General features: G+C 47.6%; 1 protein-coding gene across 1 annotated transcript; it reads right to left on the bottom strand.

The window, feature by feature from the left end:
* Positions 1-16,655: 16,655 nt before the first annotated feature.
* Positions 16,656-25,289, bottom strand: PAX1 (paired box 1; the record flags this gene model as incomplete). Its single annotated transcript, XM_082856258.1, has 5 exons — positions 16,656-16,747; positions 21,594-21,816; positions 22,302-22,444; positions 23,991-24,620; positions 25,031-25,289. The coding sequence occupies 5 exons, from the start codon at positions 25,287-25,289 to the stop codon at positions 16,656-16,658; spliced, it is 1,347 nt and encodes a 448-aa protein (XP_082712384.1).
* Positions 25,290-25,802: the final 513 nt, after the last annotated feature.

The following is a 25,802-nucleotide window of genomic DNA, read 5'->3' as shown; positions in this document are numbered from 1 at the left end:
GTGCTCCGCAGCGGGAGAGGCCACAGCGGTGAGAGGCCCGCGTACCGCAAAAACAAAAACAAAAATAAAAACCCCACAATTGGAAAAATTACATCAGGGTATGTGTGATGAGCACCAAGCACCCATCCAGGTGCCTAAGAAAACCAGTGACGTTCCACTGGCACATTCGTGCATTTTCAAATGAATGGGAATGAATGATGTAATAAGTTGAAACCAACAGCAAAGTGTGCCTGAACATGCACCTTCTGGGAATCAGATTAACTCACAGATTTAAATGGGGTGGGGGAAGGAGGAGGATTTCCCCAGAGATCTTCCTCTTGGGCTCCTCAACTATTAATATAGCTCAGCTCAAATTCTGCTTAAAAGTAAACTCTAGGGACTTCCCTGGCAGTCCAGTGGTTAAGACTTCACCTTCATCCCGATCCCTGGTCAGGGAGCTAAGATCCCACATGCCTCACAGCCAAAAAACCAAAACATAAAACAAGCAATATTGTAACAAATTCAATAAAGACTTTAAAATGGTCCATATCAAAAAAAATCTTAAAAAAAAAAAGTAAACTCTAAAGAGCATGAACCATTATTAGAACATCAGTGGTGTCACATAGATTTAACTTACATAAAACCAGGTGAAAACACAGGTGAGCTTCCTGTGCCCTGTTTCCCCAGGTGTCACCTCTGAAAACATTGCTACCATCACACAAGCCCCCAAATTTAGACAACTGACAGGAACGTCCCATTCCCAGATAATTATTTCAGCATAGATCCAAGTTATGACCCTCACCCAATTAGGACTCTACTCAAGAATCTTCCTCTTTGTTCACTCCTTATTTAGTCATCCAGCTATTATTGAGTGCTCAGTGTGTACCAGGCACAGTGCTACAAGTTGCATGAATGGAAAGATAAATAAGGCAGAATAGTTGTCTTTGACAAGCTCACCTTTACTTAAGATGTTGCGAATAAGTGTTTTTCCCTTCTTTTATTTAAAAATTTTTATTGAAGTATAGTTGAAGTACAATATTATATGAGTTACAGGTATACAATATAGTGATTCATAATTTTTAAAGGTTATATTCCACTTATAATTATTATAAAATATTGGCTATATTGCCCATGTTGTACAATACATCCTTGTATCTTATTTTATCCATAATAGTTTGTACCTATTCCTCCCCTACCCCTATTTTGTCCCTCTCCTCTCCCCTCTCCCCACTGGTAACCACTAGCTTGTTCTCTAGATCTGTGAGTCTGCTTCTTTTTTGTTATATTCACTAGTTTGTTATATTTTTTTAGATTCCACATATAAGTGACATCATACAGTATTTGTCTTTCTCTGTCTGACTTATTTAACTTAGCGTAATGCCCCCCAAGTCCATCCATATTGCTGCATAGGGCAAAATTTCATTCTTTTTATTGATCTATTCATCTGTTGATGGACACTTAGGCTGCCTGCATATCTCTTTTCCCTTCTTTTTTAAGATTATTATGAAAACTGGAATTATTGGGGATTAAAATCTTGAGTACTGTATTCATATCCTAGAGCTGTCCTAACAAACAGCCATGACCTGGGTGGCTTCAAACAACAGAAATTTATTTTCTCATAGTTCTGGAACCTAGAAGTTCAAAAGAAAGGTATCAGCAGGGCTGGACTCCCTCTGAGAGTTTGGGTAGAATCCCTCCTTGCCTCTTCCCAGCTCTGAGGGTGGATGTCATCCTGGGTACTCCCTGGCTTGTAGCTGCATCAATCCAATCTCTGCGTCTCTCATCGTATAGCATCCTCCTTGTATGTCTTTGTCTTCATATGGCATTTTCCTCTCCTTATCAGAATGCCAGTCATGTTGGATTATGACCCATCTAAACGACCTCATCTTAACTTGATTACATCTGCAAAGACCCTGTCTCCAAATAGGATCACCTTCACAAGTACTGGGGCTAAAGATTTCAGCTTATCTCTTGGGATGACACAATTCAACCCATGACATGCAGGTTTCAGTAAACAACTATGGTCATTTCCTCTGGGAACTTAAATCTTCCTAAGAGAAGACAACATTGGTGTGTTTTTAGGTTTGATTTCCATGATATAAATGAGACTTTTTATGATTTGAGGGGCATATTTCTGGGCCTGTGGAGGAAGTTTAAATGTAATACTTGCCCAATTATGTGGACCAAAAAAGGCCATTTGAGGGGGGTGCCACGTGGGGATCTCAAGGGCTTTCAGATCTGTTATCACAGAAGTACTAATATATATGCTTTAGGTTGGAAAGGGAGGCTGCTGGAAAGAGAGAAAAGGAGAAAGGAGATTGTATAACTGATAGGGTGGATGGTCCAGTCTCCACCCCTGCCATCATTTCACTGTTACCTGCTCCACACAGTGGGCTTCTGCAGAAAGATTCCCTTTGGGGAAACACTAAAACAAAAACAGTTCTCCAACTTAAAACATTTGAAAACCAAAAGCTTAGATTGCTGGGAAATTTTTCAACATAGCTAAATCTGTAAATTTCATTCCTACTGGTAATGTTTTTCTTCCCTCTGTTTTCTTAATAAAATTGAGTGGATCAATTTATTTTCTAGTTTAAATTATATTTTCCATTCCATTGTTTTTCTGCTCCTGTAAGAATAAAATGCTACTGTCCTAAGTCCCACTGATGGTAAAGTTGTTTGAATAGTAGAAGACTAGAACATTTTGCTTTGATTTTTCTTAAAAAGTTCTAAAATATTTTTCTTTAAAAAATCAATAATTCACTTTTAAAAATTCAAATTCCAGTGTTGATTTAAAATGTTATTACTACCATTGATGGATGAAATCTTTTGAATTCACTTTTTTTCTCTCTGAATGTTTTCACAATAAACTTTAGCCTTCTAAGATAACTTCCTGTTTCACAGAAGAAACATTGCATTAATAAAGTTATTCATCTACATTCTTCTTGACATGATTTTCTATGTACCTTCCTTTCTCACTTTTTTTTATATCCTCCCTATTTTATTCTTTTGCTGTTCTCTTCTATTATGGTTAAGTTTCTTGAATTTTTAATTCCTTTTTATTGTAAGCCTTCTTTATTCCTAATGTCATTAGCCCAAATTTTTAAATATCTTATACTTAAGTTATTTGATTTTGGCAGTTTTTCTTTATTCCCTCTTATACCACTTTTAGTAGAAATAAAAAATATACTTTGTCTTAGTAAATGAACATGACCTTTACTGGAAAATTTTCAAACTACGAGTAGATTGTTTTTTAAAACTCCTAGGCTATCGCTTCGGACAGCATTTTCAATGCTCTGTGTTCTATCTACATCCAGCTCTTTGCTTAGCCCCTGTAAATACTTATTTTGTAAAAATGTAAGCATACTGTGAACTGATATTTCTGGGTAGGCCTAGAAAAGCTGCAAGAAATCCATCAGGGAAATCTCAACCGGGAGCAGCCAGCGTGGCCTCCGGGCAGGTGCAGGGGAACTTAGCTGCTGCCCAACAACAGATGGACGTGTCGCACCCAGTTCTGCACTTGCTGGCGCCGGCCCCCAGCTCGCGCTTGCCACAGGCACTGAACCACAGACTTGCCCTCGAGAAGCTCAGAAGGCACCCCCAAGTGTCCTCGATCTCATAGCTCCTCTGTTCTCCGCCCCTGATGGCGTGGAGTGTGCAGAGCGCAGGGCCCACCACGTCGGGCTGAGAGTGCCACAGGCACGAAGTCCGTGCAGCCTTTACGAGTGACTTAGCTTCAGAGAGCAGCCTGCCCCCTTGTCCCAAGGTGACCCACTTCAGGGATGGAACGTCCTGACTCTCTCCCACAGGCTGGGACAGCCCTGGAGGGCCATTCCATCCTCAGAGCTCTCACCCAGGCAGCTCTCCCGCAGCCTGTCCCGCATCCTTGCCTCCCTTCCGGGCCTGTGATGCCAACAGCCCTCCCAGATAGGCACCCCTCATGCTAATCTCCATCGGAGTCCACTTCTGAGGACCCCACCCTGAGAGACTGTCATCAGACTGGGCTCCACAAACAGCAGCAGCAATCTCTCCTCCCTTGGCCCAGCAGCCCCCCTGCTCCCAGACCCTCCGTGTTTTAAAAGAATCTTTGTGGATTCAGTGAACAAAGGAACAATGAGAACCAGTTTTATTTTGCCTTCCTTTGGTTCCTACTGAAGTGTGACTTTGTCTCACTTGCTATTTGCACATTTGCTCTTATCCTTTGTGACTGCTGTCTAACTCCTGTTATTTTCAGTGGTCCATTGTCTAACGCAGTGATCATCTTTCCCCTACTGATTGCTATTTTCCCAAAACTATCCTTTGTCTTTGAACTTGATTTACAATACTTTTAAATAAGCTGATGTTTTCATTTGTATGCAGTCAAATCTCTCAGGCTTTTCCTTTGCGACTTGTGTTTTTAATATCTTATATAGAAAGTCCTACCTCAGAGGGAAAGAGGTATTTGTAACTATCTCAAAGAGTACGAAATTGTCTTTACAGATTGGGAAACTCTGTTAGAGTCTTATTTGTTCCATCAGTGTTTAAAAAAATTATTTTGTCAGGATAGAAAGTAAAAGCCAGCCACTCTGACACCCAGAAAAGTCTGTCCTCCCACAGGCTCTTAAGTCATAGTCATGTCCAGGGGCCAGTCAAGGTCTTGGTCAACCTTCTCCAGGACTAGCTCAGCCTTCACTGCCTTTTAAAATGTCTTTCCTGGGACTGGGACCAGTTCCATAATTTCAGGGTCCAGTACAAAAAGAAAATTGGGTCGCCTTGTTCAAAAATTATTAAGACTTTCAGAATGCCATTTGCAGCAACATGGATGGACCTAGAGATTGTCATACTGAGTGAAGTAAGTCAGACAGAGAAAGACAAATATCATATGATATTGCTTATATGTGGAATCTAAAAAAATGGTACAAATGAACCTATGTACAAAACAGAAATAGGGTCACAGACGTAGAAAACAAACTTACGGTTACCGAGGGGGAAAGGTGGGGGAGGGATAAATTGGGAGATTGGGACTGACATATACACACTACTATATATAAAATAGATAACTAATAAGAACCTACCGTATAGCACAGGGAACCCTATTCAATACCCTGTAATGACTTACATGGGAATAGAATCTAAAAAAGAGTGGATATCTGTATATGTATAACTGATTCACTTTGCCGTAGAGCAGAAACTAACACCGCATTGCAAGTCATCTATACTTCAATACGAAATTAATTTTAAAAAATTAATGCATTCATCTACCTTGAAAAACATTATTAAGAATTTCAAGAGACCAACAACTGAGCACTGAACCAAGTATGGGGTCCTTCTAAGCATGGAACCCTGTGTGACTACACAGGTCAAAAGCCCATGAACACCCCACCCAGAACATAGAGCCCAGTTCTTCCAGATCAATACCTTTGACCAGTTAGGTCAATCAAGTCCATCCAAAAATGTTTCATGAGTTTTTCACATGAGTTGCTAAATGGTCGTGATGGTGTTCTTTTTAACTAAATTTGCTGAATCTACTGGGATGGGGGGAGGGTCGCGGGTGGAAGGAGATTATCAGGCTGAAAGTTCTGCAAACAACTTGAGGGTGATATCTGAAGTCTGTTGTCTTTGAAGATCCCAAAGACATAGCTCCAAATTTAAATACTAACCGCCAACCACTAATGATGGCCATCCTCTTAAGATGCTGGGCTAAGGGCACTTACAGGGAAGGTTAGTTGTGGCTCTCATGGTAACCCCATGGGGCAGGCATTGGACAGACCCAACTTACAGATGAGGAACCAGAGTCCTGAGGGAGAGACGGAGTCAATTCTCCAGGTAACACAGTCTGTTAGCAGTGAACGAGGGCTAAAGTCAGGTCTGAATCCCCACCCCCCTGCTTGACCTCCACATTGTTCTAGCACCGCGATCCCAGGCCCCACCTTCTACAGATATTACGAGAGAAAATCTGGATTTGGGAAGGCCGTGCGGAGGCTCACATGGTGGTCTGACACTTCCCTCGCCCTTAAAATGGGCCTCCTGTTTGTAAAAGACCCAGAACTCCCAAATATACCTGAACTTGCAAAAGCCCATACTTCAGGGCTGAGGGAAGTACAACTACTCTGTTTTCAGTTAAAGACAAGGATTTTTTTCCCTTCTCTGTATAAACAGCAGGTTGTTTTCCTAGTTCTTAGCTGAATGCCAGGCCTCAATAAAAAATAAAAGAAAAAAGAAATTCTTGCATAGAACATTAAGGATTCAGCAACATGAATCTCAAAAACATAGGTGCTCCGTGGACACAGGCAGCATTTCGGGTACGTACTTAAGCCCGGCCTCCTCCTGACAGTGTTTCAAGGCTGGAATTAAGAGCTTTGGCATTTAGTTAACCCTCTACTTTCGATCCTACTAGAAATAAAGCTAAAATGACCTGTTCATAGCACTGTGTGTTACTTATCTGCTTTCACAGCTGCCTCCAGGCCCAGGGCAAAGTCTGAAAGCAAGAATTGAACTGACTATGTGATTAAAGCCAAAATCGAGAGGTATATGTGTATATAGCCATATACATATATGACTTCCTCATCTCTCCAGTTCACTGTCTATGTATAGATACTAAAATAAAACACCGAACAACCATAACTTTTCATACTTCCCATGTTCCCTTCAGGATACAGACAACTGGATAGAAGTTTAAAAAAAATTTATTCGTTCTTCTCACTCAGATCTAATGTGTTAACAATCCAGGTGTGCCCCCGATTCCATATCTCATGTTTGTTTTAAACAATGATTGTCAATGCTCTTACTAAGAACCCTGAAACAAGACGCCAAGGTGACTTCCAAGTGACTAAAGATGACATTGTCAATACAATATTGTAAAACCTGTATTTTTTTATGATTACTTAGAAATATATTAACGCATGTATGTGAAAAGTAGAAAATAGTACAGATGAACAGGTTTGCAAGGCAGAAATAGAGACACAGATGTAGAGAACAAACGTATGGACACCAAAGGGGGGAGGGGAGGTGGGATGAATTGGGAGATTGGGACTGACATATATACACTAATATGTATAAAGTAGATAACTAAAGAGAATCTGCTGTATAGCACAGGGAACTCTACTTTGCTGTACAGTAGATACTAACACAACATTGTAAAACAACTACACCATAATAAAAAAAATGGAATTGGTAATCCTTTTAATATATTACATATATTAATATACATAACATATATATTATACACATTATTTTAATATATATTACATGTATGTACTAGTATATATAACATACAATAACATATACATTATATATAATATATACATTACATAAACATATATGTAATATATACTCTATGTGCAATATCTACATACATAAGTATATGTATATAAATGGTGTCTACTGTAGTAGGTTGCAAAAATTGATCATAAATTCCTCCCACCCAAGTATGCAGGCCCCTTTGCAACTGACTTTGCTGTTCTCAAATAAAGAGGTGGAGACTATTTGATCACCTCTAGTGTCTGAGTTGGCCTTGTGACTTGCTTTGACCAATAGAAGGCTGTGGACTTTCAAGGCTAGACTTCGAGAGACCTTGCAGTTTCCACTTTTGCCCTCTTGGGCTATTGCCCTGGGATTGCTAGGTTGGGAAGCTGGTCTAGCTCACTGCCTGAGAGGGGACCGTGCAGAGCAGACCTAAGGAGAGCCTGTCAACAGTCAGCACCAACTGTCAGTCATGGAAATGAAGCCACCTTGGACCTGCCAGCCCTGAATGCAGCTTTGGAAGTGAGCCCAGGGGAGACCAGCCAACCAACAGAATCATGAGAAATAATACATTGTTTTTGCTTTAAGCCACTATATTTTGGAATGGTTTGTTACACAGAAATAGATAGCTGCTACACATATACTGTAATGTTGCAAATGTCAGGTACATATGATAAATCTGCCTTTCCTTAAAGCCAATCCCAAGGGTAGGGACTCTACAAGTGTAACATCATACAGACATCAGAAACAGTTAAGACATCAAGAGCAGAGACTCTCCACTTGGGCAGGGAAAGGAGGGGATTATCAGAATCTCCTGGTCTTGCAAGGATTAAGTGCAGGCTCGGAGGCCAAAGTGTATGGACTCAAGTTCTGGACCTGCCATGATTAGTCGGGTACCCTCAGGCAAATCATGTTACATCTCTGTTCTGTTCCTCAATTTCTTCATCTGCTGATGAAAACAGATGTAGTACCTCCCCCAAGTGAGGACTGAATTAGAACGTATTCACAAAGTATTTTAAGGCATACATGGTATCTAGTAAGTGCATAATAAATATTAGCTTTTCCTATCGGGGGTGGAGGGAGTCACATCGATGTTGTGTCTTTCTATCTCTGCTAGAACAGCTTGGGACAAACACGGGACTAACATTTCTACCTATACCAGGGTGTCCCATAAAAAAAATGATGGCTCTTTCAAGACTAAAACTTTTTCTGCCAATACTACCTCTTTTTTTTCAGCCATAATACTTATTTTGAAACAAGAATACTTTATATGTGTGAGGGTCTGGGAATTTTATTTTTATCCAAGGAATCCTGAGTTTAAAGGCTCCACGGTGATAAAAACAGATGGAAGTTAACTAGACCATTTATTGTTTTCATGTGTATTAAACTTTCAAAAGAAATCTCTTATGGGACCAATACTCACCACCGTTACAGCCACTGATAACATCACAACCAAAAGTGGAGCTCGCAAGAAAAAACCTATGCTAATTTGTTTTCATTTAACTCAATGGAATGAAATTCTTGCAGCCAAAATTTCTTCTGATGCTGAGCCTAGTACAACCTGAATAATTCTCAAAGGCGATGTTATCATGACAATTCAAAATAAACTGTTGGCTACATTCCTGACGGAACTGATAGATCTTTGATTCTAAGGTGTAAGCATTATTTACATTCTTGAGAGAATCCATTCTGTGGGACCATAAGGACCCAAACATTGTTTTCCCTGCACTTTTTTCCTCTCTCAGGCTTCTTCTGCCTCAGTGTAAATATTATCAAGCTGCCTCAGGTGTTTGACTTGACAATGGTGTTATCCAAATTTAAAAGAGAGTGATAGTATGCTGGGCAGAGCAACCTGGAAGGAGGTACAAGAAGAAATGAGTCCAATGAATTCAAATGGCAAGTGTTACTCTGGAGCGTCGTTCAAAAAAGCATTCTTTGGGGGGGGGGCGTATTAATCATTATCCCATGGTTCAAATGACATCATAAGATGCAGGAGTCTGCTTGCTTTCGAATATTTTAGGCACCTCTGATTATTTTTCAAGTCTAAATGAGAACTAAAAACACATTGTAGCCAGCACATTTTCTTTTAATTTTTAAATTCATGCATATTATTTAAAAAATGAAATCCATATGCTTATAAAAATTCATTTACACTTTGCACTTCACAATGTGTGACAGAGTCTTTTTATAAATCTTTTAATGTCTTTGTTTGCTTTGGAAAACATCCGGTTTGCGAGAAAAAACTCCAAACAAATTCATGTCAGAACCCAACTGCCATATGCAGTTAACATGCACTTTTCACGACTGATAAGGCTGCAAACATTCGGAATAAATCCGAGGTCACCCTCTAGAGCAAAGAAGCGTTGTTAGGTAAGAAGATCTGGATGGATGGAGGTCATATCACTAAAATACTTGATCCTACAGCTACCTTTTAAACGTTATTTTGTCACATGGATTTGGTGTGTGTTTTCTTAAAGCTTTGAGCATTTGTGGATTTCCTCTAATTAAATTTCAGCAATAGATGAAGATTTCACCTACACTTCCAACTCCAAAATGGACACCTGAAGCGGATAGGTCTTCTCCCCTCCTAAAAGTCTGACACGGTCTTCCAAGGGAGGAGACCATCAGTGCAACTCTTCCTGAAGGTACCAAGTTGAAGGCTTTCGGAGCTACCTCTTCACGTCATAGCCAGAGGGACGGAGTCAGGAATGAGGTGACTTTGACTCAAAATTCATTTACTCAGCAAAGAACAGGAAGACACAGCCGGAGCCCAAGCAGCTCCCATAATCAACGCGCTAAGGTAAGCAGCGGAGGCAACAAGCTGTTTAACCCCCTTGAGGGGAACAGAGTAGGTTGAGGTCTCTGTACATCAGTTTCCAGCCTCCTGACATGACAGGAAATATGGTCACATAACATTGATGTAAGTGGACTAGCCACACAAAATCTACTTCAGTGCAGTCATGGTGGCTCCTGGGCCATCACTGATCCCCACAGGGCTAGCCATAGATTCATCAAGCACTCCTAAGGTCTTGGTGAACGTCTCAGGGCTATCAGATTTGATAAGTAGCTGACAGTGGCAGCTCCCTCTGATGCTGTGGAAAGTTCCAGTCAATTCAGAGACTAGCACTGGCAGTCTCAATGGCCTCTGTACCTTTCACAAATCTGACAGACGGCAAATATGGTCTGCAGGGTGGGACATGATTGAATTCACCCTAAAATGTTGATGTGCATGAAAAAAGGAAGAAAATGATAATAACGATACTAATAACAAATGAGCAGAACCCAAACCGAGTCTCTGCTCTTTACATATTATCAAATTTAATCCTCACAACTGCCCAGGGAGGGAGCTGTTAGTCTCATTGAACAGACAAGAAAACCAAGGCTGTCAAGTTTTGTCAAAACTTGACCAAAGTGACACAGCTGCTAAACAGTAAAACCAAGATTTGAACCCAGCCAACTGTGCCACCTTTTAATCACCCCTTACCCATCTCTTCCCAGATTACGTCCCTCGGGCGGGGTGGGGGGCAGGGGGGTCCACAGCTGGTAGTCTGAATCTAATACCTGTAAAAGTGCAGGTGAAAGACAATCAGAGAGCTCCCCCGCTTTTTAAGCTAAGGAGGAAATTCTCTTTACCCCAACTGTAAGTGATCTTTAAGGATTTTATCCTAAAACAAATACAAAAGGGAAGAAACAGTCATTTTCTACCTCTCTACAAAAGATCGCCCCTTACTTTAAATGTGAATCATGATTTTAAATGATTAAGAACTTCAAAAAGATTGCTAAAAATGCTTAAAATGGGGAAGAGTCAAACCCAAATTAATCAAAAGTATCAAAATAGCACGAATACAGATAAAGTTCATTTCCTGAAGACATCAGTTTTGACAGGTTGCTCTTTAAAACTCATATTTGTTCTAGATTCAAAGCATTGAATATATGTATCTCTTAGAGTCAAATTTAGAGGTGAAACCTATTTCTAAGGTGATCTTGATTCTCATCTAACTTATTTAATAATTCCCACGTGGATGAGCCTAGAAAATCTGTTTTTCACTATATGCCGAGCCTGTCTTCTTTGTTCCAGAATCAAAGCAACTGATTATCAATTACAATAATAATCACAACAGGAAGAGAACTCCTCTTGTAAACAGGTGTTGTTCACAACTGGACAGGTTACCACTTGAACAGAATGATGAATTTTTTGTATATTTAGTGTTACCTTTGTATTCATCTTTATCTTGGTGGAACAATGTGTGCTCCCCCTGGTGGCCAGAACGATACCTTCGCTTCTCAGATCTAGTTCATCATATCACAGCTTGTTTGCCAAAGGAGAATTTGTTTGCTTTTTTGTTTTTGTTTTGTTTATGTTTCACAAGCTTCGAGTTCCAATTTCAACTCTTTTTAAAAGATCAATTTCCTTCAATTCATTCAAATATCTTTCTCATTTTTTCATCCAAGAGGTTTGTTGTGAAATTAAAAACATCTAATTAAAGAGTTTTTTTTGTTTGTTTGGGGTAAAATTAAATCTTATAAGGCTAAGACCACATCCACCAGTGACCGGAAGAATGTCCTAAAAGTGAAAGTTGTATGGTCAATATAAGACACTGGAGATAATCCATCCAGTCCATATATCTCACTAGAGTAAAAGGAAATAGAACGTTACAGGATGGAAATGTAATTTAATAGCTGAGTGAACACTTGATCAGCTTATTTCGTCCTCAAGAAGAAAAAGGGTGAAGGCAACCCAGGTGGTTAAATTGTAATGCAGTTGAAATTCCATCACCCATGAAAACTGTAATTGGGATTCCACTTTTGGACTTGGCCAGCCCAGAAACAGATGTGTGTTCCAACGAGGATCGCAGACTGCTCTCCTGGAGAAGAGTTCTTTAGAGTGAAACAGGGGTTTCAACTGGTTTCAACTCCAAAGAAGAGACTAGACTAAATTGAGTATAATTGTTCCAAGTGTTTAGAATTCCCAAGTTGGATTGGTACTAAATGTGTGGTTTCCCTGTTATTGCCTTGAAAAAAGAAGACAGTGTGATTCCTTCTTACTCTGTTCTCTCTTAAGTTTGAGATCCAACAGTTTGGCTAGAAATATCTCAGCCACAGTGAGTGAGGCTATAGTTCAAACAGCAAGGTCAAGGTGAAGACCAAATACCATTTTGTGCGTAATTCCTGCCCATTAAAAGAAGAGAATCAAATGTTTCTCATTACATAGCCTGCCTGGATGCACAATCCTTTGAGCTGAGTTCCTCGGGCACATTTTGGCAAGATTCTAAATTCATATTACCTGGCCTAACATGGAGCAGGTAGAGTTTCTTTTGAAAAGAAACCCTGGCCAATATAATTCTACCTAGAGAAACTGATGCCAGTGGGCTTTAACCCAGACCACCGCTCCATTAAATAAATCCCATCCTCCTTGACAGAAGTCAAGAAACAAGCAAACAGGGAAACACAGTTGTCAATGAGCGGGGTCCACCCAACAGGAGATTAACGCCACATGGTTTTCAAGTGAATTGGGGATAAGTAAAAAGAATGCTCGTGCCAGTGTTGGATGTTTACATTTTATTCCTATCCAGTATTTCTTCAAACGAGGGTCTTCCCCATCACTTTGCCTCCGTCTCTCTTTCCTGATCTAGAGAGATGGTGTCCTTTCAAAGAAAGGAAAACTGCATTCTTCAGCCCCTGGCAGCTTTGAGCATCGTTGGGTGATCCGTAGGACAAGCCAGGATGTCTTCAGGAAGGACAAACCTCTGTGTCTCCTGTCCTTTGGTTTGCTTTCTTTCCTCCTCGCCCCAAAGCAGCCACCTTTCCTAGGGAAGTTCTTACAATCCATTCTAAGCCCTTTCTCCAATCATGAATGCCACAAAACCCAGTCTTTATTCATTTAAAGCACGAAGCTGGCCCTCTTTACAAATACTCTGTTTCTAATAAACCCTTGTTGATATGCATCCATTCAAGAGAATAAAGTGAATATGCTAGAGCTGGTGGTGTGCAAAGATCAGATCTCCAGACCCCATCTGTGTGCACCCAGCACAGCACTGTATGTACCTTTAAAGCACAAACACAGAAACAGAGTTCTGCTGGCTGCATTTTTTTTTCCTGGAAGGAATCATTAAAAAACTGTAACAGCGTTCACCTTTAAGGACAGAGATGAGGACAGGAAGAAACTTTCACTTTTCATTTCAATGTTTCTGTGCTGCTAGAATTTTCTAACGATGTACATATATTACTTTCATTCTTTTAACAAATCCAAGGGTTATTTGAGTGGTTACATGTCATTTTCTGTTTATTTTATTTTTGGTACTTTATTTTAAAAAATTTATTCTTAAATTAAAAAATAATAAAAGGCAGGTACTAGTGCAAATTGCCTCTAGAGAGTGATTCTTTCTCAAATTATTCTACCCGACATGGTACTTTGTAACCTTATCACGAGTCCCCAGAACAGATAGACCAACATGCAGGGAGAACAAAAATACAATCCTTAATGGGCTCTTTTGAAAAGTGTTTCAATGCTGAGTCCTTCCATCAACCATAAAAACGACTCCCCTGCCCTTTGTTAACAGCGAAAAAATAATCATCTCCAGACAGGTGAAGCAACACCCAGGGCTGGGCTTCCAGCAGGCCAGTGGTGTCACCGCATGGGAGGGTGCATTTCACAGACAGGACACCGAGGCTTGGCGAAGTCACAGACCTCCTCCCCACTGAATGGAACAGGAGTTTCACCTAAGCTCGCTGGGACTTTCCAGGGCCCGCAGCCTCCAGGGAGGAGGGAGAGCCCTGCGTATCCCTCAGGACATGACAAAGCGTGCTGGCCCTCTGACCAGATGCTGTCCATCCTCCGTGAACGTGCCCTCAGCGCCGGCGACCCTGGAAGGCCCGCCTCCAGCCACAGCACGCGGGGAGCTGCGGGGGACAGACTTGGAAAGTGCCTCCCTTTGCAGGTGGCAGCCTCCATCCTTCCTGGACTGCATTTTCCAGCTCTTCTCACCCCTGATCCCAGTCAGCCCATACACAGAGCACGACATGGCAGAGAAAAAAAGGATGACAGCAATGAGAGCTGGATTCTTCTCATTTCTTCCGAAAAGGTGAGGTGCTTTCTTCCTGGCCCAAGCCAGCCAGTCCTCCGGGCAGCAAGGATGGTTGTGTGAGATGCTGGGGACGACTGAGCACGTCAAGCTCATCTAAATACTTTATTCCTGTTATCATTATGGGCAGCCTCTCTGCAGGAAATGCTGGCACAGAAGGCTGAGGACCCCAGGCTCAAAGTTTGAGCCCCAATCCTGGCTCTCTAATGAGATGGTGTCACCCAGTTTCCATGTCCAAACCCTGTGATCCAAAGCTTGCTGTATGTGGTCCAGAGAAATAAACTAGGTCTCTAACCCTCAATAGTCCTGATTATAAAATGGAACTTTCTGTATAAGCAAGAGACTTTGAAGACCTGGGAAGAAAAGCCTCTATATGAAAAAAAGCAGATATTCTTTTCATTAGTTTTGATGAATACCTCCAGCAGGTACTATTGCAGTGAGATGCAATGAAAATAATTCCACCACCGGTTCCCTCCAAGCAGACAGCTCCACTTACAAGCAAAACCTTCAATTCGAAAATCTCTGCTCTCAGTTTTAGAAAAGCAAACAGTGGGAGGAAAAACAAAACAAGTGGCCAGAGACTCCTCTGTAGTGAGAAATCCCTAGGTTATTTGGTAGCCTGTGATAGTTTTCTTTAGCTTTAGAATGTTAAAAAATGTTCTGGGAAAGTCCTCCATTGTTCCTCACTGCCTTCTGCCCATTTTTTCCCTCTAAGAATTAACTTCATTTTAGGATGGTTTCTGCATTCTGTCTCTCTACCTCGAGTTTCCAGGGACCATCCCTGAAAATGTTCCTCCCCTCTCATTTTCTCTTCCACCTCAACCTGGGTTACAAAGTGTTAAGGAGTAAACCAATAAAACAAATCCCTCTTTGCAGGATCTTAGTTCCCCCAACCAGGGATCGAACCCGTGCCCCCTGCGTTGGAAGCATGGGATCTTAACCACTGGATCACCAGGGAAGTCCCAGAACAATTCCCTCTCAATAGTGTTTATGCTGGAAACCCAGGGGCTAAGTCATTGAGACATACCTATACAACACTCCAGTCTGGACACAGACTTGCTTACCCTTACAAAGCACACATACAGATGCTTTCCTTTATTCAAAGGTAGCCATGGTTAACAGGTGATGTCAGACTCTCACCAGTGACATTTTTCTGACTACAGAGATTGAAGTTTTATGTCCAGGGTCCTGCCACCAGTGCTCCTGAACTTGGGAGCAGTGAACGGAGCTTGTGTCCTGCTCTAGAAGACACTTTCTGGATTTTTCTGACCCCCATCCCTTTGCAAGCCAGAAGCCAGATTGCACCTTTGTACCCGGAAGCAGTTTGTCATTTAAATTAACAAATGTGCTGACCCCTGAATACAAAAAACAGTGCTGATGCGTCTACCATATGCCAGATTCCCTCCTGTTGGGTGTGAAGGGGTAGGAGGGGGCACCCCCAGGGCACGCATGGTTTTCTAACTACAGAAAACACAGTGGCCCCAGTGCCCCTACTCCTACCCCAGTCTTCTTTGGGGTGACATCATCTCAGAGGAAGCAAAGAGAAGCCCAGCCACTGGGCACTGAGAAAACATCCAAAGAAGAATATTTCCTGCTAATATCCTTGGGGTGGGGGGAGAAGAAGGGACAGTTCACCGAGGTTTTGTCTGGGTTCATGGTTATAAAAATATGAAATAAAAACTGTGGCTTCTCCATTTCCCAGGTTGGAGCCCCTCGGTGAGGCCTGGGGTCCCCGGAGGGGTGGAGGCTAAAGAGAGGAGGGCCTTTCGTGGAGACTGGTCTGGTGCTCTCGGCAAGGGGGTGAGGGTCCGGGCAGTGCCAATAAGGAGAGGCAGAGTCGTGACTTGTAAAGGCCAAGGAGAGAAGACGGCGGACCCGGCTGGACCACAGGAAAGGGAGCCCACGTAGACGGGGAGACGGAGGGAGGAAAGGAAGCGAGATAGAGAGGAAAATGAAGAGGGCGAAGGTGGGGAAGGAAAGGAGGCTCAGGAGGAAGGAGGGAAGAAAGGGAGGAAGAAGGGAAGCGAGGCAGAGCGGGAAAGAGGGAGAGAGGGGAAGGGAGAGAAAGGGAGGGAGGGGCGGTGCCAAACAGTCCGGGGAGAAGTAGGAAAAGACGCTGGAGGCCCGCTGGACGAGGGAGGCCACGTCAGAGCAAAGGTCGCGGCGACGAAGATGCAACAGTCTGAAGCCAAAGTTCAGAGAAGCCGAAAACCCCGGCCGATGGAGGAAGCGCGGCTGCCGGGCGCGGGGCCGGGCGAGGCCGGGGCTGATGGGCACTTCGGCCGCGGCGAGTCCTCGGGTCCGCGCCCCACTGCGCCCGCCGCTCCGCCGCCGCCTCCGGGCTCGGGCTTGGGCTCGGCTCACGGACGCGCGGCCCTAGGAGGTCGAGGCCGGGACGGGCAGTCCGTGTAAGCTCCCGAGGCCGTCGGGGGCCTTGCCGCCGGGGCTGGGCGGCTTCCGGTCGGCCACTGCGGGAGGAAGCACACGGCGTGGGGTCACTGCAGGAAGCTGCGCCGAGCGGGAGACCCGGGGACCGCGATACCCGGGAACACGGCCGACAGCGCAGGGTCCCGGGGAGAAGGGGCGGCGCGCGCTCCACATCTCGGGGTTGCAAGGAGGCAGCGAGACCGCGCTCCCCGGAGCCCTCGGCACCCACCCTTCGCGGCCCCGCGGAAGCCTCTCGCCCTCCCAGCCTGGGTCGCGGCTCTCCGCGCAGGGCCCACCTGCAGACGCCCCGCGCCGCGGGCCCCGCGCCGCTCAATAAAGCGGGCGCCGGGCGCAGGGAGGCGCTGCAGAGCCAGGCGGCCACGGGCGGGGCGGTGGTCCGATCGCAGACCGGGGAGGGAGCGGGGAGCTGAGATCCGCGCACCCCGCCTCCCGAGCCCCCACCCACGCCAGACCCAGCTGGCGCACCGGCCCAAGAGGCTGCCAGCGCGTCAGGTCACGGTCCTCAAAGCAGCTCAGGGCCCGCGATGGGCCGGGGGGGGGGGGGGAATCGAGTGGGGGTGGGTCACCAAAATGCCCCGCGGGGAGGGCCCAGGGTGGCCAGGATCACCCCCGACGTGGGAGGCGGTCGCGCGTTAGGCGGGCGGCAGACTTCGTTCTGCCCCCGCGGCCCGGGGATCCAGATGCGCTCATCACTGTGGGCACAGCACGTCCTGAGGCCTGTGGGCCTCCGGATTTAGTGACAGTGGACTTGCCATATTAGGCAGCATTCAGCGAGTTGCTCTATTATTTAGGGTTTTGGGAAGGGGCCCAAGTTTTGCTACTGGAAGCCAGAAAATTGACGCCACGATTGTGCAACCCCTGTTTTTCCCTTTCCCGACGCCCGGCCCCTCGGCTTCTCCTGCGCTGGAAAGCACAGGCTTATTTATACCTAAAAGCGCCTATTTTCAACTTTCTTTTCTCCTCCACACGTCCTCCTTTAAAGGGGGAGCTTGGGGGCGCCTCAGTTTGGGGTGAGGGGGAGCTCCTGGCTGTTTCCTCCTGCAGCTGCCCTCGCCCCGGCTCTGGCGCACGACCCCGGGGCCGCGCGGAGCCGGGCCCACACCTCTGCGCCAGGGGCGCGCGCGCGCACATCTGGTTTCGCAGAGGTGGCGAAGGGGTCTGGAGACCTTTCCAGGACCGACTCCTCGCTCTCCCTTGCCTCTCAGCTCTCTTTCCTAAACACAGTTGTGGCCGCTCAGCCGACGAGGTTTTCAGACCTTTTCATTCCACCCAGTACACACACTTGGAGGTGAGGCCCTGTTTAGAAAACAACTCCGGAGTTGGAGGTTTCTCAGCCAAGGGCCGGCCGGTTGCCTGAGAGACAAGCGAGAAAATGAACTCGTGAAAAATAAACACCCGGGAGACCAGAGACAGATTTCACTCAGCTCTATGGGGGCGAGCCTGCTGCTGCGTTTGTAGCTCTTCCCCCGCCCCAGTCCCTCCCCATAGGACCCCTCTGCCCCTCCTTTCCCACCTGCAGGAATCTGGGCGACGGAGTGGGTACGTCGCGGGGCCCCCACGAAGGCTCGGGCCGGCGTTAGGCGCTCTGCAAGCTTATTTAAACTTAATGGGCAGGAATGGGGACAAGCTTTTTAAAAAATATTGGTACTTCCATTCCAGGGCCACTGGGACCCTGGGGTGGGGCAGGGCGGGGATGGGGGAGATGTCAGCGGAGTCCTGGAAAGGGGTCTCCCAAGGCTGTGTCAAAGGAGACCGAGGTTGGCGGCGGCGGGCTCTCAGGCCAACGCTTGCGCCCTAGTGTTCCTGGCAAAGTTCGCTTTTAGGATCCTTCAAGAACTAATCCGGAGCAGGGGCGACTGGAACAAGCCGCGAGTTATCTCTAACAAATATAAAAGACACATATCCTTTGAGCCTATGCAATATCTTATAAATTTGATTTCCAAATCTTTAGTCTTTCCAAAAGCCGGCTGGGAGGGACCTCAGAGCCGGGAGGTTTTGAGGTTTCTGAAAACACTCTGTAAATACCATTTGTCTTGAGGGAATGCCTGATGGGGTCTGTCACCTGTCTGGAAGGGGAAGGGGAGGGAGATGGTCTTGTCTGGATAGGGGTCGGAATTCCTAGAACACGGGCCCCCCTCCACTTGTAGATGAAGTGGAACTTTCCTATGCTCTCAGGCCTTAAGAATTAAAGTTTCCTTTCACCGTCGGGAAATGTAAATCACACTGTCTTGCCTAAATAATAGGGAACCCAGACTCACAACCCTCTACCAAGATAAAGTTAATAAATTGTAATGAATAATTTGACATCTGAGTAAGCTTATCTTAGGATAATAATGTTCATTCGCACCTGATGTGGAGGACATATTGAAATATATGTATATACATATACAAAATATAATATATATTATTATGTGTATATTGTCTGTGTATGGACTAGGTGATCAGAAGTATTTGTTTTATACTGAGCCGTCGTGATATTAAACCGCCTTCAGTAAAGAAACTGTTTTCTTACTGAAGAAGTTCAATAGACACTATTCCTACTACTCTTATGAACAATTAATGATAGTAAATTGTCTTATGGGATAGGTTTCTTTGAAGATAATTTCTTAAGCAATGATTAGAAAATTAAAGGCAGTGATTCACATTACTTTGCTTTGTAATTTTTCAAAGACCACTTGTGGGTGGGGGCAATCTTTCAATTCCGTTTCTCTGCCAATGAGAAAGTAAAAATCCATAACCCAAGTAGATATGCAATTCTCATTATTTATATGTTCCTGTTCAAACACAAACATTTGTATGCCAGCTGGAGAAATCATTTTCAAGGATCGACCTGATTTATTCGATGACCCTTTACTTGGATCTTTAAAGAACTGTCAGGATCAGAACATTGTTATTAATTTAACAATGAATGTAGCTAATTACTGCTGCAGATTTTGGAAATGGGTGGGATGTTTCATAATAGGAAGTGAAAATAATGGTGAAATGGACAGGAATGCCAGTGTCATTCAATGGCTCTGTATTTCTGAAAGGAAAGTATCTTCCAAAGAAAATTAACCACCAGTGAGTACCCCCTGCCCATCAAATTAACTAGAGTTAGCCTAGAACTCAGAACTGTGTGTTTCACCTTTGGATTATTACCTACATTTCATAATTTGTTTCTAAGGTAGCGCTTGAAATACCCTGGGACAGAATGGCTCTGTTAGGAAAGGACCGCATCACTCTGAAGATAGCGAGTCCTTTTTCTAAGTCTTCCTGCTACTTGGGGTCAGCCCAGGGGGAATCATTTAAATTTGTGGATACACTTTTCTAAATCAAATTAACCTGCTTAGTTAAACGATTAGTCTAATGAGTATAATTTGGTAAATTCCATTTTAATTTCTAATTCAACAGATAACCTCAGGTGTCAAGAAAACGAGTAGGTCCAAGTCCCAGGACAAGGCTCTGAGCAAAACACTTCCCCTAAGACCCCTTATCTGTCCTTAAAGGGAAAGATCGAAGGAGCTCTGAGTCTCGACTTTTAAAATTCCCTTTACTTAGATTTTCCTGTAAATGAACAAGTGGAATTTTCCTATTATTTAAATTAAATTTAAAGATTGAAGGAGTTCTAAGTCTCAATAGTTGTAAATTGATATCCCAGAATTTTCGTGCTCTAAAAAAGTGACAAAAAATTTTTTAACTTTTGTTCCTTCGCTTGACTGTTAATGATGGCATCTTAATCCTCTCTCTCTCTCACTTTCTTTCTGTCTCTCTCTCTCTCTTTCATAGATCACGCTATTATATCTCAATGAAACTACTTGGAAATAAAGTTTTTGCCTGGGTATCACCAAAGAGGAAGCCCCTCCTTTCCTCTGCCTACCCAGTGCCACCTGCCCCCACTTCTGCCTGGGTGGGTATAAGGCAGATCAGCTGCAAAGACCCTTCGGGAATCTGGAACATCCTTGTGCCCCACGCAGCCCCCAGGTTCGTGCTCAGCCACCTTTGCTACTGAGGCCGAGAGGCCCCACCTCCACCCCGGAGTGACTCCTGCCTTTTCCTAGAGGAGTTGAAGTTGCAAATTCCTGGCGCTCAGAACCTAAAAGCAGGCAGGTTGGAAATTGGCAAATCCAGTCGTTCCTTTCACCATGAGGAAAATGCAGAGTCAAGGGCAGGTGAGCTTTTCCCAAGTTACAGGAAAAACTAGAACCCAAAGGTCAGTGTAAGAAGATGCCCCTCTCACTGTGGACCGTGAATTAAATACCTCAAATCTGTTAGTTGGCTTATCAGAGAGCAGATTTATGGAGGAGGAGGGGAAGAAGAGTCTAGACTTAGAGACACATGATTGAAATGCTGTCTCCTCTCCCAAAGGATGTGTTGAAGAAGGTGAATGCAAGGGGAGAACAGGGCCTGCTTGGGAAAAAAAAAAAAAAACTCGGACATGGAAGAAAGAGATGGGCAGTGCGTGGAAGGGGTCCAGGCCAGGGCAGGTCCAACCCCACCTGCGGGGTTCAGGTGCCACAGCAGGTCCTCCACAGAAGGTACAGTTCCACAGGCCACAGGAAGGTGCCCCTGGAGGGTGCCTTCTAGACCCTTCTACGGACAGAGAAATGAGACCCAGAGAGGGGGTCTTCTTAATCCATACAAGTTAGGGGACAGTCCTGGGGCCTCTCTCAATCTCTGCCTGCCTTTCTAGGGACACGGCTTATACCTATTAGAAATTAATCTGCTCTGGCTTAAAGTGTAACCCAGAGGAAGAATCTATGCCGGTACCCACTCCAGCCTCTCTGTCTCCTGTCTCTGTCTCTGTCTGTGTCTCTCCTTTGCTCCTTTGCACCCTTCCTAATCCTCCAGCATTCGTCTGAACCCCTCCCGCCGGCCCGCGCCCCTCACCTTCTCGGCTGGGATGCTTGAAGGTCACGGCTGCGGCAAGCTCCCCGCCGTGTACGGTGACGCCGGCCCCGGGGGGCGCCAGCGGGGGCCCCTGCGCCGGCGGCCACGGCGGGCCCGGGGCGAGGTAGCCGCCGGCCGGCGAGCTGTACACACCGTGCTGGTTGGAGGCCGGGTAGGCGCAGGCCGGGAGGAAGCCGCCCACCGCGGGGAGGCCGGAGGCCGACTGCGGGGAGAAAGAGCGACAGACCGTCGGCAGCGGGCAATCCCGCCGGCTTCCCCAGCACCGGCAGTTACCGGGGTGGGGGGTGTCCCCATTCTCCCTGCTGTCCCCACAATGATTCCCCATGCGGAGTCTGGCCTCTAATTGTCCTGGCAAGGACTGTGGCAAAGCGATGTCCACTCAAATTGTTAGAAATAATAACAAAAGGTGAAGGGGGTCATCATATTCACCGTCCGGGACTTAGAGAAAGGGAGTCAGTCCTCAACCTTTTGTGTTAACGGGGCCCAGGTTTTTTAGCAAAAGTGTCTTGGCAAAAGGCAAGTCAATCCCCTCCTAGGAAAGGAGAGAAATATGCCCGCAGACCAGACCTCAACCTTCAGCCCAACTCGCCTCCCCTGGGGGTGGAGGGGGTCTCTTCCCTTTCTCCCTACTCCCCTCCCTCTCCCTCTCCCCTGATTAAGGACACCTCCTTCCCCGCGCTCAGTTACCTGCGTGTATTTAATGTCTGCCTCCAAGGCAGGTTTCTCGAGCCCGTTCACGGCTGGGCTGGCGGGGAAGGCCGTGCGGTTCACGCCGGCCCAGTCTTCCATCTTCGGGGAGTAGGCGGCGCCTTCGCTCCCCCCCAGGGCCCCTGCGGGGACACGGGAGGATTAGAAGAGGCATCTGAGTCCGCGCTGGGCACACGGGCAGCCCTCCGGCCCGGACATCTAAACGCGTGCCTACAAGCGCCCAGCCCGGATCCGAAGGCACGACCCAGGCTCCTCTGAACACCCGGCGGCAGATGCTCAGGGCAGCGGGGACCCCAGATTTCGCTGTTGCTCCCAGCGGGGCAGAGAGAGGGTGCTGGGGACCTGCCCCTCGCTCCTCCCAGGTCTCCACCCGCTTCCCACGAAACAGGAAGTTTCTGACAGGGAGAGGCTGACGGCCAGATCTGGGCACCCTCCGCCCAGGCGGCTTTTCCACTTTGCAGAGACGGTGCCCCAAAAGGTCCAAGTTCAAATCCACAGCAGGCTCAAGAGAACTATATGGGCTTCTCAATGTCTCAATAAGCGTCTGGAGGGCTGGGCTGGAAGCCGTTTCTACTCACAACTCCCTCCAGAGACATCCCGGGCCTCCAGAAAGAGGCATCAACCCAGCCACCCGTGAGCGTCCCCGGCACAGGTCTGCTCCTCGCACACGTGTGTGTGCAGAAAACCGAGAGAAAGCTCCAGATCTGAGCTCAGGCATGGAGAGGTCACCTCCCCGCTAGCTCCCCACCGGACGCTCCATGGGAAGCTTTGGCCCAAGCCTGCGGCCCAGGCTGGGTTTGAGCCACAAGGAGAAATGAAGCCTGTGCACGGCCTGGAGGCGCGGCCCACAGCCGCTGGAGCTAAGCCTTCAGTTTCTTTCTGGACGCCCCTCCTGTCTCTTGGGCTACGGTGAATTTTGCCTCTTATGCTCCTGCTGAGTCTGCGCACCTAAGAACACGCCACTCTCTGGCCGGCTGCTGGGGGCAGGGGACAGTGCAAAGAGACTACGGACCCGGTCCCGGCCCCCACCCATTCTTCCGAGCCCCTCACCCAAACTGCCCCTAACCTTCCCCCCTCTCCCCGTCCCCTCCCTCCACACCCAGAGATTGCAAGCAAAGGGCAAATCCGTGGGAGCTTTCACCCTGAGGATGGCTGCAGGCGCCTGTCACCCGCCAGGCCACGGGGCCTGCTGGAGATTCAGGCCACACAGCAAGACCGGCCAGCCAGACCCTTCGCCTTTTACTCCAAGAGCCTTTGGGCCTGGGAGGGACAGAGCCCTTTGGGGAATGGTGAGGGATCCCGAAAGATCGGGATCTGAAGAAAGGGTCGCAGAATTGACTTTGCGGTTTGTTTGGCTTAGATCTGGCGATAGGGGTTTGCATACTTTTTGCAAGAATGAAAAAGCGCAATTTCAAGCCTCCGAATTTGTGGTCGGTGATTGCTCTTCTATTTGGGAAATATTTTCCATATTTGTCATAAAAAGTTCAAGATGTCCGAGGACTCCCACAGAAGGCCCAGGACCCTCAGTCTCCCTGGCCAACCCGGAGCCCTCCCCTGAGCCAAAACCGGTTGGAGGAGGCCCGCGAGAGTGACCCCTCACCCGCATGCCTCCCCCCCGCTCCACTTCTGCCCCTTCCAGGAAGGCTACAGAAGGCTGGCGCCACTGACCTGTTTGCTCCATAAACGTCCGGATGCCCAGGATATTGCTGACCGAGTGAGCCGAGGGCCATGAACGGGGGATGCTGACGTGGCCCGCTGTGCCCGGGACCCCGTGGTGGCTGCCCATCTTGGCGCCCGTGGGCGACACGGGGCTGGGGTAGGGATACTGGTAGATGTGGTTATAGGGCAGCGCCGGCTGCGGCGGCGGCTGCTTGCTCGCCTCGTACGGGCCGGGCTGCGCCAGGCTGCCAATCTTATTGCGAAGGATGCGGCTGATGGAACTCACAGAGGGCACGTTGTACTTGTCGCAGACGCCGTCGGCTAGCAGCCGGTCGCGGATCTCCCAGGCAAAGATGCCGGGGTCGCCCTGCTTGTAGTCCCGGATGTGCTTGACCACGTTGGGGGTAGTGACGCGGGGTTTGCTGCCCCCAATGGCCCCGGGCAGGATGGAGCCCGTCTCGTTGTAGCGCGCCAGGATCTTGCTCACGCAGCCGTGGGATACGCGAAGCTGCCGACTGATGTCACAGGGTCGGATGCCCAGCTGCGCCAGCTCCACGATGCGCAGGCGGATGGCGTTGGGCAGGGGGCGGCCGTTGACGAACACGCCGCCCAGCTGGTTCACCTCGCCGTACGTCTGCTCTGCGGACGCGCCCGACGAGAGTGAGGGGAGGGGAAAGAACACCGGCGGGTTAGCCGAGGGTGGCCGCGCAGGGACAGGGGCTGCACCCGGGGCACCTCCGAAGGTGACCGGCGGGTCCTCGGAATCCGAGCAAACGGACCCGGTCCGGTCCCGGGAGTTGGCACGCGCGCAGGGACCACAGAGGGGGGAGCCGCGCACTTCAGCCCTCCGTGCCCTTTCGCGACTTCCGACGCGTCTACTTGGGACATCCCCTCCCGCGACACGCCGAGCGCCCCCCACCCACGCCCGGGGCTGGGGGCGTGCGGAGAACGCGGCCAGTCCGGGACCCGGGACCTGGTCTCCCAGGGACCGCGGGCGCGAGGGAAGGGAGGCGCCGGGACACCCCCCGCCTCGTCCGCCCGCCCCTTACCCATGGCGCGCGGGCCGGCCGGCTGCCTGGCGCCGAGGCGGCCGGGGCTGGGCCCGGCGCGGTCCGGGAGAGCTGGGGCGCCGCCGCCGCGGGAGAGGCATAGAGGGAGGGCGCGCGCGAGCCGAGAGCCGCGGCGGCCGGGCCGCGGGCTGGAAGAGCGCCGTGAGCCGCTGCCGAGCGCGCCGCCGCCCGCCGCCGCCGCCGCCCGCTCCCAGGACACTCTCCACGCCCGCGACCCCAGGCCTAGGGTGAACTTCATCCGATTAGGAGAAATTCGTCTGACCGGGAGGCTGCGGAGTGCGGGGATCAATTTGACGTGTCCTCCACGTCAATCTAGGCAGTCACGCCGGAGACGCGCGAGTTGGCAGCTCATTGGTTCCCGTCACTGCGCCCCGACGCCCCCCTCCCCGCGCTGAAACTCTACCCCCTCCTTCTGTGCTCCCCCCTCAGCCTTCCTTCGGAACCCAGCCCCCTACACACACACACACACACACACACAGTCCTAACCCCAGCCGGGCCTAGGACCTTCCACTTGCTCCGCTTCCCTCGAAGCCCCTTACCCCTCGGGTTTTGAGAATGATGGGCTAGTCATTTCAAATTGATGAGTACTTATTAGTACTAGTACTAGTTTGGGTTTTAGTTGTATCACTAACCTCCGCTGCCATTACTACTAAGATATCCGAGGATTAAAGTCGATTACGGCACGGTGGTCAGTGTGGGGCTGCCTCTCCCGTCCCTCTCCCTGGGCAGGGTCAGGGGAAGAGCGGTGTCA

Source organism: Leucopleurus acutus (assembly GCF_964270905.1).
Source record: "Leucopleurus acutus genome assembly, chromosome: 16".
Lineage (NCBI taxonomy): Eukaryota > Metazoa > Chordata > Mammalia > Artiodactyla > Delphinidae > Leucopleurus > Leucopleurus acutus.
This window is presented reverse-complemented; position numbering and strand designations above follow the sequence as displayed.